The 17,260-nt window shown below is 43.4% G+C and overlaps 1 protein-coding gene across 1 annotated transcript in view; it reads left to right on the top strand.

Annotated features, from left to right (window-relative positions):
• The window catches only part of NYAP1 (neuronal tyrosine phosphorylated phosphoinositide-3-kinase adaptor 1), a 436,069-nt gene extending 419,101 nt beyond the window's left edge, over nucleotides 1–16,968 (top strand). The window contains exons 6-7 of the mRNA XM_078669654.1: nucleotides 5,313–5,422; nucleotides 15,761–16,968. Coding sequence (XP_078525780.1) covers nucleotides 5,313–5,422; nucleotides 15,761–16,018 — 368 coding nt within the window. The 3' untranslated portion in view covers nucleotides 16,019–16,968. The remainder of the gene's footprint in view (nucleotides 1–5,312; nucleotides 5,423–15,760) is intronic.
• Nucleotides 16,969–17,260: the final 292 nt, after the last annotated feature.

Here is a 17,260-nt window from a genome sequence, read left to right as displayed (position 1 = left end):
TGATAGCCTGGACGGCAATCTTTTTATCGCATGTTTTATACAGGGTAATATGTAGTTCCTAAATGTGATGTATTCCTTTTCATAATCATGAAAATGAATTGATTTGAGTTGAACCTCACAATGCACTAGTTAAAGTGTATTAGTAAGGAAGGTTTGGGTTTCCACAAAGTCAAACACATGTATAAAATGTGTGGTGCATTCACACTACACGACAACCATATTTATATTATTTTCCAGCCCTGAGGATGTCGTGGGGATCACCCCAATCGACGAAACACGTGTTGGCTTGCTGGACTAAGGAGAAAGAAAGTAAACGACGTGGAGAAATACAAAAAATTGTTATAAAATTTGATTTGTCTGACTGGACTGTGTGCTCGGGTAATACAATTTTGTTAGGGGTGGTAACTGATTCTTAAAGGGGAAGGGCTCTCCTCAGAACTTCTTTCCCTTTGTGAATCACGTGGGCGGCCTCAGGGGGAGAGGGCGGTATTCCAAAGGACCCCTGACTATCTCCCTCAAATATTTCCAAAATGAAAAAAATATATGTTTTTTAAAAAGCAGCACTGGTTCCTTGTGAACACAGACTGATTTTAAAAAAGGTTTTTCTTTTGGAATGTAGTCCTAGGCATGGTGGTGTGCTGTCTTGTAGGCCACCATTCAGGTGAATATAGCCAGTTAGGGAATGTTGGATATTGTCACCTGAATATTAATGAGACATATCATTCTGTGACCCCTGTGATCAGGTGTTTGTATGTCTTGGACCGTGTGATGGCCTGTCTTGGAGGATTCTATCATAACTTGTTAGACTCTTGATAATAATGTTGTTTTTTATATACCGTATCTCATTAAATACTGTGAAGCGCTCTGATACCCACAAGGGTCATGTTTGCGCTATATAAAACTTTATAAATAAATACATTTAAAAAAACGACCTAATAGTACATAGGTCAGTGTGCAAAATATCATTCCATTCACAAAAAGTATGTGTGCAATTTGCACCCATTTTGTGCAAATAGAATAATATATCAGGACCCTAACTTGGTTAAGGAGATGGATGTCAGTTGTGTTAACACCTTGTTGGCAGTTCTACCCAGTGGTAAACGCCAGTTGAAATCTGCCTAAGTCTTAATAATACAACATTTAAGCTGTTTAGACAGCAGCTCAGTAAATAGTGAAGTTTATCTACTATTTGCATGGCCACTGGTGAAGTTTAGCATACTGTCTATCTAGCCAGCCGCCAGGTGAATAAGGCGGTACACAGACAAAATATAGATTTTTAAATATCGATATGCAAAAATATCGAAGTTTAAATATCGATATACAAAAATATCGAAGGTAAGTAATATCGACAGTCTAAATATCGATATTGGCATGATATCAGTAATATCGAAGTTGTAAATATCGATGTTAATAATATCGAAATTAATAACTTTGATGTTACTAATATCAATTTTTAAATAAATTTAGTGTATATTATATTGTATTTATTATGTTTTATTATTTATTTTTAATGTTATTTTATTAAATATTGTCTTTTACTACTGTAGCGGGTTGTGGGTTTATAGGGGAATAGGGTGGGAAGTAATTTAATTATGTTAAATTAATTATTAATTAGTAGGAATTATTAATTAATTAATTGAGAATTAATTTTTAATTATTTTTAATTAATTTATTAATAGATAAATATGTTCTGTAGCGGGTTATGGGTTTATAGGGGAATAGGGTGGGAAGTAATTTAATAATAATTAATTAATTGATATATGTTTGTACATATTTTAATTAATAATTAATTGGTAATTAAATAATATTAATTAATTTTGGGTACAGGGGTATTTTTAGGGTTCAGGGTCAGTTTTCAGTTCATGGGTACAGGGGTATTTTTAGGGTTCAGGGTCAGTTTTCAGTTCATGGGTAAAGGGGTATTTTTAGGGTTCAGGGTCAGTTTTCAGTTTTTGGGTAAAGGGGTATTTTTAGGGTTCAGGGTCAGTTTTCAGTTTTTGGGTAAAGGGGTATTTTTAGGGTTCTGGGTCAGTTTTCAGTTTTTGGGTAAAGGGGTATTTTTAGGGTTCAGGGTCAGTTTTCAGTTTTTGGGTAAAGGGGTATTTTTAGGGTTCTGGGTCAGTTTTCAGTTCATGGGTAAAGGGGTATTTTTAGGGTTCAGGGTCAGTTTTCAGTTTTTGGGTAAAGGTGTATTTTTAGGGTTTAGGGTCAGTTTTCAGTTTTTGGGTAAAGGGGTATTTTTAGGGTTCAGGGTCAGTTTTCAGTTTTTGGGTAAAGGGGTATTTTTAGGGTTATGGGTCAGTTTTCAGTTCATGGGTAAAGGGGTATTTTTAGGGTTCAGGGTCAGTTTTCAGTTTTTGGGTAAAGGGGTATTTTTAGGGTTCAGGGTCAGTTTTCAGTTCATGGGTGAAGGGGTATTTTTAGGGTTCAGGGTCAGTTTTGGGTTTTTGGGTAAAGGGGTATTTTTAGGGTTCAGGGTCAGTTTTGGGGTTTTGGGGTACAGTCGTACAGGGTAAAAATAAAATAAATTTAAATTAAATCAATTAAATGAAATTAAAAAATATAAAATTACATTAAATTATTAAGTTTTTAATTTATTTTAAATGTATATGTATTAGTTTTAATTTTTTAATTATGTTTTAATATTTTTATTTAATATTTGTAACATTATATGTATTTTATAATTATTTTTACATTATTATTAATACATTTAAAAAAACGATATTTTTAATATCGATATTTTTGTACTACGATATTATTTTTTCGATATTTTTGTACTTACCTTGTTAGGGATAGGATTCCTATATTTTTGACTTCGATATTTTTGTTCCGATATTTTTGTATTTCGATATTTTTGATTTCGATATTTTGTCAGACATTCGAATAAGGCGGCTTCTTTTCCATTTGCACATCTGCTGCCCAAACAGTATATAATGTCTGCAACTTAGCCAGCAGCTGGGTAAATAGTGTTAGATAGTATTATATATTTGCTATTTGCAAGGTCACCAGGAAAATTGTACATAAGACCTTTTTTTCTGTGCCAACTCCCCTTGTGCAGGGTACAGACCCTGTACCAAGGTTGGGATACTCCAGACTATGTTAATAAGGGCTGCCCTAGCCTTGGCTTACTACAGGCTAGGGCTCTTAATGTTTACATGCCGTGTACCCTTGGAATTGCATGTTTAAGATGTCTTCCTTGGATCTAGTCCAGTATGTATAATGTTGTTTCTTTCTTCAGTTTATAGTCTCCGATTACTTGCTATCTCAAAAAGCCTTCTCCCACTATACTCCTAAAACCCTGCGTGAAAAATTGACCTTGAGTTACTCCAGCTCGATTCTCCTCTTCTTACCTCCCATCCTCTTCATGCCTTATATTTCTGAGTGTAGCCCCCTCTCAGACTCATGCCGGTCTGCCCTAAATATTCTTATTGTAATCCTGCGATTTGCGGATACCTCATTTCATAGATCCCAGCCGCTCCTCTTTAAAACCCTTTATCAATAATTTAACATCACCTAACCCCTGCCAGCCTATCCAGCTCACCGACCATTCACCTGGAATCACGCAGCTCCCAATAATGACCCCATCTAACCGATATTAATATAATCCATCACAAGGTAACTGGAGCACATATATGCAACTTCTCTTGAGTGCACACGACTAATCGCAGCAACCACTGGATTAACTGCTAACCTTGGATTCTGGAGTAGCGCACTACGCGCCGTAAAGTGCTTCATCCCCTTGTCAGGGGTAGTAAGCGCTATATAAATACAATTACAATGCTTTCTCTTATTTAACCAGCAGCCAGATAAATAACTAAGTGTATTTCCTATTTGCATTATTGCTAGCCAGATTGTACATAATGTCTGCTATTTTGCCTGAAGTTGGGTAAATAGTGACGATTCTCTGCTATTAGCAAGGTCCCGTGGCAAATAGTAACTAATCTCTATTAAGCCAGTGCCTGGGTAAATAGCAGAGAAAATGCACTGTTTACCTGTTGGCCGGCGAACTAGCCGCCACCAACATTTAATCATGAACCTTGACGAGTGAAGGGGGTCGGTGTAGAAGGAGGTCCTTGGGGGACCTCAGCCATGAAGCAGAAACATAGAAGGCAAACCTCAGAAGCATGTTAATATGAGGCGTGGGGGTTCCAGCAACGAAGAGGTTTCAGGGGTGTCTCTCCCATGCTACCGGCAAATTAAGCCACCCACCACAGCAGATTGGAAAGAGGTACAGAGGGAACCAATCAGGTCTCTCGTTCTTTACATTGCAATGTTTTAGTTTGCAGTATATTGCCCTGCAGTGCTTAATTGGAGCCGGTGCTTTCTGGTGCTCAGCACCGGCACTTAATTGGTTTCTGGTGCTCGGCACCTAATTGTCAACACCATACTTAGAACAGTCTACCACATGGTGGCGCTGCTCATCTAATTTAGAGATGAGCAGAACAATGGTTGTTTAGGAATGCCATATACATTAAACTCGCTCATACCTGCCTCCCCAGCGATTCCTTTAGCTTTGGGGACCTGGAATAATCTGAACTTTCGCATTTAAATGCAAGAGAGATGGTTAGTAGTTGTTTTGGCAGCGATAACAAGGGCGATGGGTGGTGCAAGCTGCAGTGGCTTCCTGGTGAGAGGCCTGCCACTTAATATTTTACAAATTAAGCACTGTTGCCCTGTCATCTTACACTAGAGTTAGACACTTCTTGAAATCATGGCTCTTCATACATGCAGATGATTGTAAGGGCGAGCAGAAGGTCACGGTCCAGTTACTTAGCGCCAAGATACCGCTTGGTGTACGTGTGCTCTACAAATGCTTTTAACATAACATAACTTAACTGCCTTGTGATGCTGTGCTTGAGATGTAGTGTCACAGGTTCATGCTGGTTGGGTCGTGATGCCAATACTGGGTGGCATCAGCCCGCTGTAGTCCCACAAGGAGAGGAGTTGACCTAACGGCTAGGGCGGTCAACCTCGAATCTGGGGAACTGGGTTCGAGTCTCGGCAATGAGGCTTAACATCCTGTGATTCTGGGCAAATCACTTAATCTCCCCGTGCCCAACAAAAAAAACAAAAAATGAATGTGTCCGCATGTAATGCATGATTCGGGTCAAGTTTGCGCTATATAAAACTCTGTAAAAATAAAAAAATTAAAACAATGAATGTGCGGTTGGTGGCCTGCCATAGGCCACACCCCCTGACCAAAGGTTCAAGGGTGCCACCCTCTCGGTGCTCAGAGGAGGTTCTGGGGTTCTAAGCAGGGGTTATGCCAACCAGACTGTTCTAATATCTCATGTATGTTTTTATCCCCTCAGACCTGGCAGGAGGGTACCGCCTGGGGCGCTCGGCCTCCACTTCCGGGGTGCGCCACGCAGCTCTTCACGCCCAGAGACACTCCCTCCAGGGCAGGGAGACTCCAGCTCAGGTAACAGATGGTTGGGGGTCTCTGATGAGAATGCATGTGTTTCTCTGAGTGCTTCTTCAATTTGATAATAAGAGTGCCAGCACTTCTCAGCAGGGGTATACTGTTAATAGAAGGACACTATTTAGAAGAGACAATACTAGCACTTCTTAACAGGGGTTCCTAGTGCTTTCAATGGCAGAGTACTGGCACTTCTCAACAGCGATTCAGTGCTTTCAATGGCAGAATTACAACATTTCTCTACAGGGGTTCAGTGCTTTCAATGGCATAATACCAGCACTTCTCAGCAGAAATTAAGTGCTTTCAGTGGCAGAGTACTGGCACTTCTCAGCAGAGGTTAGTGTTTAAAGTGGCAGATACTCGCACTTCTCAGCAGGGGATCAGTACTTTCAATGACACAGTACCTGCACTGCCCAGCAGAGGTTCCGTGCTTTCAATGGCAGAGTACTGGCACTTTTCAGCAGGAGTTAGTGATTTAAGTGGCAAATGCTGGCACTTCTTAGCAGAGGTTCGGTGCTCCTGGTGGCAGAGTACTGGCACTTCTCAGCAGGGGATCAGTTTTTTCTATGGCAGAGTAGGGCACCTCTCAGCAGGGGTTAGTGATTTAAGTGGCAGATGCTGGCACTTCTCAGCAGAGGTTCAGTGCTCTCTTTGGCAGAATACTGGCACTTCTCAGCAGGGGTTAGTGATTTAAGTGGCAGATGCTGGCACTTCTCAGCAGAGGTTCAGTGCTCTCTTTGGTAGAATACGGGCACTTCTCAGCAGGGGTTAGTGATTTAAGTGGCAGATGCTGCTGGCACTTCTCAGCAGGGGATCAGTACTTTCAAAGGCAGAGTGCCAGCGCCTCTTAGAAGGGGATACGTGGTTTTTCCGGGGCAGTGTCAGCTTTCCCTACCCATGAAGCGTTGTTCTGGCAGCTGCCTCCCATAGTCTGGTCTTTTTTCTGGCTTGTGGGAGAAGAATCCCAGAGCGCATTAAAGGTTTCACTCCTCTGGTTTTTCAGTGAATTTTCACTTTGGATTTAGTATTTTTCACCTTCTTACGATCTTACTGGCAAGTGAAACTTTGTTTCTAGTTTAAACGGGAATTTTTGCAGTCAGAAATGCCTTCTCTTTTTGTATAATGCCCCTCTTGTGGGAGAAATAGCCGCTACAGAGTGTGTGTTGTGTCTCCCACCAGCACATTCTGTCAAAGAATGTGAATTCTGCTTAAACATCTAGCAGAGAGGACATTGAAGGACCAGGAAGGCACCAGGCTTCGATGGACACTGGAGGGCAGAAGACCTGAGTGAAGGAAGAAGAAGGCTCAGAGGTGCTCCAGTCTCCCAGCCTCAGGAAAAGAGCCAGCACCGGGAAAGATTCCCACAGAGGGAGAACTAAGGAAAGAAGGTCGAGTAGAAACGCAAGACACCAGCACCATCGCGCTTGACGTCATTCCAGGTTGACGTCGAAGAGAATTTGGGGGCATATTAGCAAGAACTTGCGATATTTATCGCAAAACGCGTTTAGCACATTTATTTTTATCGCTGCCTTTCGCTGGATATTTTAGCAGAGAAAACGTGCTATTAGCAAGGTTTATCTCCACTGTGATAAAATATCCGGCGATAGCGGCGAAAGGCCTGAATATCGCTGGAAATCCAGCGATATTCACGCATTAATGCCATGGTGGACTTAGCCTGATAATCCACCTTCCATTGAGGATGCAGGTAAGTCAAGTTTACAGCAGGTGTTAATTACTAGCGATAATCGCGCTTAGCGCAACTTTTTTTATCGCTTCGCCTGCGTTGCTGATAGGCGATAGCTGTGTTAGCGACTGCCTTCAGTCGCTACCAGTTTGAGTCCGCCCACTTTGCATGTCATTAGCGATAAATATCGCTGACATGCAAAGCGGGCCCCAAACCGGTCGCTATCGCATGGAAGCTGTCGCTAACTGCTGTTAGTGACAGATTGCTGATAGGGCGATAAAAATATCGCTGCTTTAGCGGCAAAAAGTGCCGCTAAAGCAGAAATACTGCCCTTGCTAATATGCCCCAAAGTTGCTGTCGAAGACTTTGGCCGCAGGGTTCTTACCATTGGAGTCTGGCTCACTACAGACATCGACACATTGTCACCATCGAAGTTCTTCAAAGTCTTCAGCATCGAAACATTGAATGACAACAGCGACTCCCTCTCCTTTATCCTTGATGCTGAAGACATCTTGTACGACGTTGGGTTATTCACCGACACCGCTGACGAGGAAAAGATCTAGAAGTCACCTCTACCATCGACTTCGAAGCACACCATGATGGCGACACTTCACTGTTGATACATCCAAGCCGCTCAGCGTCACCTGTACTTTATCCGAGGCTTGAATCACCGTCAACTCACCTCTCAACGTTGCCGAGATCAATGCCAAAGTTATCCATGTCGTCAGAGTTCACAACCCTGAGAAAGAGACTTACGCTCACGCCTAATTAACGAAGACCAGTTCCTCTGCTGCCTTCAAGGCCAAATATCCCTCCTATGGATATGCTCAGATCCCATTGCACCCTCTAGACATGCCTCCATTGACCCAGATAGTTCCTTCCATGTCTCCTCTGAGGATATATACAGATCAACCTAGATCCTCAGCAAAATTGCCAAGGAAATCACCTGCACCTTGCTCACCTTGGGGTAGGGAAAGGTCGCCATGTATTCCCGAAGGGTGTAATAGGCTCACATCTCCATTTAGGTCCAGATCGCCCTTTCATTCGGACATGGGGGATTCAATCTCCACATACACCCGACATCTCCAGCTACAATCCCTTCCCATGTCTGTCCAGTGGATGATATCACCGATCAACACTGAGTTCTTGCTCGGGGCACTACAACACTGAACATTCTATTGGAGGTGTTGTAACCCGTAGTCTCAGGGATTATGTCGACTCTCCAACCGACCGCAATGCCAAAATCTCTTTTGCCCATACTGGAAGATCTTCTAGAGATTGTAGAAGAGAAGTTCCTCACTCCAGCAACAATTAGGGCAGTAATACCACGTTTTCTAAAAAAATAGAGACCCTGGCAAGACCATGGCTTTCTTAATTTCTTCCCAAAACCGCACTCCATCAGAACAACTTTATCCAGAAGATGACACATTTCTGGCCCTGACACTACCAAACCACAGGAGCTTTCGAAAGCTACGGGAAGAAAAGTTTGGAAATTGGCCATTAAAGCTTTTTAAAAAGACACCAGCGTTACTGTCCTCTTAGGAAGAGAAATTGAGGATGGGATGAAGTTAATTGATGACCTCTCACAAAGCAGACAACAGGATCTCAAGACGGTGGGGCAGGAAGGACACTTGGGGGCATATGTAGGTAGGCGTTTGCGATTCGCAATAGCTGAAATTCGGCGAATTTCAGCGTTTGCGAATCGCAAACGGTGCTTTGGTATGTAGGTGTACATTAGCAAAATAAGTAATCGTAAAAATTGCGATTCCTTATTTTGCTCAAGCATTTAAGGAATTGCAATTTTGCGATTCCTTAAATGCTATGTAGGAGTCCATTTTAAAATGCGATTTTGGCTTAAGGAATCGCAAAATACCACCTACTCCAAGTAGATGGTATTTGCGATTCCCTTTGTAAATGCATTTTTTTTTTATTTAAAGTGCCATGTGGCGCACAGACATGCCCTTAGGGCATGTATGTGCGCCACATGTACTTAGAGGCACCCAGGGATGCAACAGGTGTCCTGTGGACACCCTGGCACCCCTAGAATTGCAATTCTCAAATTGCGATTTTCTCATAGAAAATCGCAATTTGAGAATGTATCCCCATTCATTCCTATGGGCCTCTTAGCCCATAGGAATGAATGGGACACTCATTCCTTAATTGCGATTCCCAATTTGCTAATCGCAATTAAGGAATGTTAGAGATTCGCAAAAAAAATGCGAATTTTTACCTACATTCCATTTTGCTATTCTCAAATAGCGATTCCTTAAAAATCGCTATTTGGAAATCGCAAAATGGAAATTACCTACATATGCCCCTTGGTCTCAAGCCAAGTTAGTCGTGCTGCGGTAGACTTGACTCAGTTCGCTGTGACTGGTGAAGGATGATTCTAATAGCACCAGACTGGCCAGGGCAACAGTGGGTCAAAGATCTACTACAAATGTCCATCGCGGCCACACAAGGAGCTCCCACACAGGCCAAATCTTCTAACCAGGGTTAAGGAGCAAATACAGATTCCAAACCTAACATCATTGAATTTGTAAGCAAGACTCCTGAAATCAGACAGTGTGGACATTTAAACCTACCACTAGCAGGAATGGAAATTCAGAAGGAGGCAAAACATCCCCCAACAAAGGCATGCAATGCTCTGAAATAGAAATAAATCTGCATATAGTACCAGAATTATGGACATTACCAAGTCTCATGCTAAAAAGACGTTATCATACAATACGTCCTGCATTGGGCTCAATCAAAATTGCAATTCCCTTCCATAAACCTACAACTGCTTCTATGGCTTACAGAAAGTCTTACAGTCAAGTCTCCTTCTTCAAGATACCGGTAATCAAAGAATTTTTGGATGGCCTAAAGAAAGAGTTCCCTCCAATCAGAACACTATCTCCTCCATGGGAAATGAAGGAACCTCTCTTTAAAATAAAGAGTCCTCTCTTTGAGCCTAGTTGCATTTTTGATTGTGATACCAACTTCCCTAAGCGCAAGCGAGGTACAAGCCCGTTCTGCTGTTGTACCGTGCACAATCTTTCATGGAAATAGTGTAGCTGTGAAAACACATCCATCCTTTCTTACCATGGTGGTGTTGGAATTTCACACTAATCAAACAATCACATTTTCTCCCTTTTCCCCAATCCATTACCTCTAGCTGCATGGCCACTGCATTCTTTAGATCTAATGAGGGTTCTTCATTTCTACATAGGTAAAACAAAGTTCCTGAGAAAACCCAAGCGATTATTTGTTAATTATCGTGATATCCGACAGGGTATAGTCACATCCCTACAATCTCTTGGCAGATGGATTGTGGCAAGCTCGTCTGTATGCTACCGATTAGGAGATAACCCTCTCCAAGGAAGACCATGAGCCCATGTTAGTGTGAAAGCAGGCACCACAGCTAGGCTCAGAAATGTTCTATTAGCAGAAATTTGCAAAGCTGCCACTTGGAGATCAGTGCAAACATTCACAAAGCACTAGTGCCTACATTCACTCTAACAGACTGAGGCTAAAGTTAGTCAAGCCACCTTGAGAAATCTCATCAAGAAGCCAAGTGTCATTACACAATTGCGGCTCAATACCTTATTTAACTTCTGTTTGTTATACTCAAGAGCCATAGTAAGAAATAACTTCTTCAGTTGCTGTTCTATTCTAACGTTCATGACTATCAATGAAGATCCTATGATGCAGAAGAAATGGTTACCTGTATCCTAGAAATCTTCATTTAAGTCATAAATGACCCACCTGCCTCCCTGGATGGGTTATCTTGCTCATTTGAAAAAGCAACTATCACATCTTCCCTGCAAGAAAAGAGCTGATTTTGGGAGACCACTGCCAGGACAGTGCATTATGGGAAGAAAAGCTCCTGGAGCCTTAAAGGTGTGGGGTGGGCCTTACCGAGCCCACCGGTGCAGGGGTTCGCCCTTCTTATCGCACTGGTCCTTAGACTGACAAAAATAGAAATCAGCACGGAAGCTGTAATATTAAACAAAGAGTTTATTAAACCTCATGAGTGGAACTACGTCGATACACAACCCTCAGGCAATGTATGAGGCAGCACATGGAGTACAGAAACCATGGTGCCGTTATACCATAATACTTGCAGAGTAAGCATGGAAGCTCAAAAAGAGGCAGTACAAGTGTTCACACACATAGTCATTTGTACAATCAAGGGCACATGAGAATCACTTAGTCATCAAAGTGGGAGGAGCTACACAACTGCTGACATTAGCTAAAATAGTCTGACAGTTAAGTTTATAGCAGGTGCATTCCAACAACTACAAGTCTTTCTGAGCATGGGCAAGGCTGTAGTTCAGTGCTGAAACAGTTAACTATACTTGATGACTCCAGCGACATACAAGGGCAGACAACAGTGAGGACGGAAAAGCATGTGGCGAGCACATGGCTAACTAAAATGGCTGCCACAAACAAAATGGCTTCAGCGCATGCTAAAAGTGATCACTGCGTTTCCACAGAGAGACAGGTGTCTATTTTGACAGCTTTTCAATGGGAACCTCTCAGCCAGCACTTTTCTCTCAATGGTAGACCGGTTGTATTAGAAATGTGCACATCAGATGCTGCAGTGCAAGTTTCTTCTGGAATTCTGACATTTACATTCCGTAAACATTTTGCCATGGGTAGGCTTTTGAAGTGTGCTGCTTATCATATACACATATGGACAATAACACCCTGTGTGCATAATTCTATGAAACAATATTTAAGATGAAGTGTTCCAGTGTGCACACATGCAGTGAGAAGCATTATAACATTTATGATTACAAGGAAGATTCCTATGAGGAGTACTAGGACGACAAGTGAGTAACCATTCCTTACCTGCCAAACCAGGATTTAGTTAAAACAAGATCCTTAGTGAAGTCAAAAAAGCCACATCCCTGAGATCCTCTCAATTTGAAATATGGCACCTTTGGAAAGCGGAAGGGGGATTGTATGTATTTGGTATGCATGTGGTATTTCTACAGTGCAAACCGAGCCAAAAGGCAGCTGAGCACAGTACAGGGTCAAAGACAAGCGTTAAGTCAAGGAGCGGTAGGACAGGTGTCTGGGTTGTGCACCGTACCGCATTATGATGTAGTGTTCTTTATAGGGGTCCTTCTTCAACTATTTTCTAAATTGGAGCACTGTTGGGGCCATCCTAATGGACACAGGGAGGATGTGACAGAAACTGGGTGCATGGATGGAAAGGCCAGTGGACTTGTTTTTTTCTTTTGTACACGTCTGACACTGCAGTCTAATGCCCTGGCTGTGGGTGATAAGCAGGGGTGCTGGTCGCAATGGCTTTGTAAATGATGCAGCTGGTTTTGAAGCTGGTGGAGGCCGCCAATGGAAGCCAATGCAATTTGATGAGAATAGGGATTCTGTAAGGAACGGGTTCACTTTCTTTAGAAACGAGAGCTAACAAGCCATCCTTGCTTTTTGTATTCCTTGAGGTTGAGGTTGGTGTCCAGCATGGATCCACGTGATTTGGCATTCAGTGAAAGTTGGGGTTCAATGCTGTAAAGGCTCCTGTCATTGAGGCAAGTTTGTACTGTTTCTTGTTTCTTTTCTTGGCAAATAACAGGGAATCTGTCTTGGTGGGTCGAGCTTCAGCTAGGTGCTGGAAATCCAGGTCTGGGTGACGTGCATGCAGTGGTTGAGACGCTGAATGTGTGAAGCAATGGAGACAATTTAGCAAAGTTGTGTATCATCAGCATATTGGTGAATTTTGATGATGTTGTCTGTGAGTAGAGCATCACGCTGCTCCCTCTAGAGGTTGACAGTGCTAGGCAGTAGTATGGAACACTGAGGGACCCTGCAGGTTACAGAAATCTTTTGTTAGCTGAAGCTACACTTGTAAACAAAATGGTGCCTGTAGGAAAGGTAGGAGGAGAACCAGTGAAGGACACTGCAAGTGAACAGAGACTCCAGAGTGCATTTGAGGGTGAAAGTGTTTACTCTGTCAGAGGCAGCTAAGAGGTCTTGACATATGAGAAGGTATGTGCCATCTTCATCTGTGGTCATGAAGGAATAGTCTACAATGTGTAACATGGCGGTCTCCATGCTGCAGTGTGATCCGAAGCCAGACTGGGCGTCGTGCAGGATGTGGTTGACATTAATGGGATCTTGGAGTTGGACATGGACAGCTTTTTCAACGCTCTTACTGATGAATGGTAGCTGAGTAATGTGCCTGTAGTTGGTGAGGTCATCAGGGTCAAGTGTAGGTTTCTGTCAAAGTGGGAGGATCTGACCTGCCTTGAGTGCTTCTTGGAAGAGGACGAGTGAGGGAGGCATTGACAAGGACCAGGGAGTTTAGTAGGCTGGTGTTGAGCTGAGTGTATCGTCTAGACCTACAGTAGATAGGGCTTTAAAGACCGACCCTTCTGGGATTCTATAGGATGAGGCTGTCGTAAGAGATGAAACAGGCTTGGTGTTGTTGATGTGCTGTCACATCTTCTAAATTTTCCCTTCTAATTCTCCTGAGAGTTGCCCACCTGTTAGCGCTCCGCCATCATGTTTCTGGATTCAGATAGGATCACATTCAAGTGCACCCTTGGGTAGGGGCGGGGAGGGGGATTGCATCCTAGTTGCTATTCACCAAAGGGAAGCCAAAGCCTCACCTTCCACAGACAGGTCTGAAATCCCTGGATTCTCTTGTTGGGACTTACTCTGGAGATCAGTCTGTGACACAAGACCAGGCCAATTTAGAGCCATGACTCTTTTAGCCCCATTCTGTCACTAAAAGAGATTACTGTTCCCACAAATATAGAGATGGCATTACCCTATGAAGGGATCATCCTAATTCATCACTCTGATTTCCTGGACATCAGGAGAATTCAGGAACAGGCCTAGAACCGCAGGGGATCTTAAAACCTTACTCTCACTCCAGGTGAGATTCACAGCACCTGGGGTTCAAGCAGAAGAGAGGCCCAGTTTGGCTTCCCTTTCCCCACGGTCATTCGGATGCTCACGTGTCCCCAGTCTAAAGTAAATACAAAGTACCATAATGCGTTATTGTGTCTGAGGTTTGTATGTGAAGCTCTGATGTTGATCTTTCAATGGGTTCCCTAGTAATCTGCTTCAGTTCTGGTACTGATGGTATTTGCTTTATATCCTCTGTAGAGCATGACAGGGCCTTTGAGGTGCAGCAGCACTATAGAAAACAGCTAAATAAGCCAATACACCTGAGTGAAGGTCAGAGTCTTACCCAAAAGGTACCTGCAGGCCACATCTTATCTCTCAGCAAATAGGCTAAGGGCCTCAAATACTTCACATAGACTTCCTGTGGCCCCTGGGTGAAACCCTGACACAGCAGAGAAGCACATGCATGGCTTCCTAGCCCTGCAGGCCAGTATTTTAGGTCCACGACCACCAACAGACCCATGTGCTCTGCCACCTGACTGCAAGGTACCAGTTAATGTTAAAGAAACAACACTTGTAATACACACTTCCTGCTAACACAATCGTTGGTTACTTTTTTGTTGCAATTGCCAGGCCTGAAAGGCTTAATTTTGTGGAAACCAACAGTTTCTGCAATTCCCTCCCAACTCCTGGGACTATGCCATGTTTTGGTTTGCAAACCTTGTACCCTTGGCTTTAGTTTAACTCTATCTTTTGTAAAAAGAAAATCCAAAAGATTAAGGGTAAATTGAGCTACTACATTCATGGTAAAAGATCAGTCAAGTTTTGTTTGCACGTGAGCTTTTCTGTGTTTCTTTCATGCCAGTTTCCATTTTGAAGTTTTCAAACGTTATTGTTTGTCAATGTATCTTTTGTTCACCCCAGACTGTAGTCAGTTTTATCTGAAAATGTTTAAAGTTTGAGAAGGGTCTATATATCCCACCAGCTCTTATCTATTAATTCATTTTAACCACATCGCTGCGGCGGCTATTCCGCCGCAGCGCTATGGGGGCGGGGGGGCCGCGTGGCGGGCGCATGCTGGTGACGGAACCGCTCCGTCACCAGCCGCGGTTGAGCTGTGCTCATGACGGAGCGGTTCCGTCATGGCCCTGCCCGCTTAATAGAACGCGCCGCGCAGGCGCGTCGGACGGGCCATGACGGAACTGCTCCATCATCAGCACAGCGCCACCGCGGCTGATGACGGAGCAGTTCCGTCATCAGCACGGATAGGGTTAAGATGTTCAGTGGCAGGATGCAGGTAAATAAAGGTCAAAGTTGAATGACTTTTGGCACCTTCCCTGGATTTATCATTTTAATGTCTGACTACTTGCACAAATATGGTTTTTCATCTATTAACTCGTGGTAAGATGTATGAAAGCAGGAAACAAGCTGACTGACCTGTTGAAATTTATTTTTTGGGGATGCACCTTTTATGATGTTATAAATTGTAATGAAGTATTGTTTTTCAGTTTAGAATGCGTTATTGAAGTAATAAACAAAGTAAAACATCAGTACAAAGTCATGTAGCAATAGGATGAATACATAAGGAAAATATGACATAATGACATAAGAGACGAAAAAAAAAAAGAAAAAAGAAAACAACATCCTCTAAGAGTAAAACCTGTACAAAGGCAAAATGCATTTTCTATGGTTTTAATTAACTGAAACAATACACTTGAACTAGTCAATGTATGTAGGTTTTTCGACTGGTGATTGTCTTGCCTCTGGCAGCTGACCTTTGTCATGTGCTGTTTTTCCAGAGTCTTATCCAAGAGAAGGAAGTGCCCCCGCACGCCCCCCAGGGAGGCAAGGAGCGGGATGGAAAACTACTGGAGGTGATCGAGCGGAAGCGGTATCTGTGCCGGGAGATAAAAGCCCGCCAGAGGCCCGAGCGGAGCCTGTGCAAGCAGGAGAGCATGCCTATCCTGCCCAGCTGGAGGAAGAACGTTGAAAACAGGAAGACGGGCACGCCGCCATGCCGCCGACAGCAGGCCGTGGTGTGGGACACAGCAATATGAGAGGCCGTGGTCCTCCGGCTTACACAGAGAACTCCGTGCCGCGGACACAGCCGCAGGGGCGGCGGACCCCGCAGACCTGGGGCTTGCCAGGAAACCTTGCCAAATAGGGCGAAAAAGAACAGGAAATTAGTTCTGATTCAATATCAGTGACGTATTTATATTTTATCATCGTTGTTTGAGGCCGCGATGGCGCGAAACGACTAGGTTCTCCATATTTTCCTGGCCCCAGAGAAAGAGGATCTTTGGGTTGTATGGCATGTTGGGGGGAGGCGGGAGGGAGATTGTATCAAAGCGAGAACACTGCAGAGCGGGAAGCTCTAACGGGGGGGTCCAGCAAGGCTGCCTCTTGTCTTCGGAATGCGCCAATACACTTTGGCCATATTTTGGACTTCCTGATGTTTAGCAGCAGAATGCCCTGGACTTTCATCGGTTGGGCCTGGCTACAAGTAGTCCTGGCAACAAACCGGTCTCTTTTTCATTTATTTGAGGTCTTTTGATGCAGACGGCAGCAGGAGGGCTTGGGTAGAGACATCTGTCCCATCACCGGCCCGCAGAACAGAATGTATTGTAATTAATCTGCAATGTTATTTATTTTATCTATTTATTTATGTTAATTTATAAATAGTGCCAGATCCCCACTGTCCATGCCCCTGGTAGGGCATCATGATGCTGTATCGGAAATAACAGGAATGTAGTATAGCCGCCATCTTAAAGACAGGCATTGGGCCCAGTGAGACGAAGTGGGCGAACCATCATGTAACAGGGATGTGCTTCCAGGTGGAATACATGCAGGAGGGGAGTGCAGAATGTAAGGAGCGGGAAGGCCTCGTCCAATTAACCTATGTGGAGACGACTGAAGTGTAAGTACAGTTTTTGTTGAGGAAGAAAGTATAGGATTGTGTTAAGCCACTTGTAGAGTATACATGGCGGACACCGCTCAATAAAGTTTACATTACTCTATTAAATGCCTGACTTTGAGGTGTATGATGATATTGTTTAAGTGAAGAGAGTGTCATTGCCTATGCAGGCACATGTATGTAAACAAGCAGGAAGCCAAGCTGTGACACAAAGGTAAGGCAAGCAGCAGCGTGCACACGAAGAAGGGTCCGGCTATTGTCTCTCTTTTCAAGAAAGGGAGGAGTGGCTGTGTGTTTACTCTTCGGAACAGTCGGCAGTCAGAGGCAGTTGTTTGGCCATGCATGTTTATAGTCAAATAAAGATTTAGTTGCATATAACAATGTA

The sequence above is a fragment of the Lissotriton helveticus genome, chromosome 12 (genome assembly GCF_964261635.1).
Source record: "Lissotriton helveticus chromosome 12, aLisHel1.1, whole genome shotgun sequence".
Classification (NCBI taxonomy): Eukaryota; Metazoa; Chordata; class Amphibia; order Caudata; family Salamandridae; genus Lissotriton; species Lissotriton helveticus.
The sequence above is the reverse complement of the archived record's forward strand: the minus strand, read 5'-3'. Positions and strand labels throughout refer to the sequence as shown.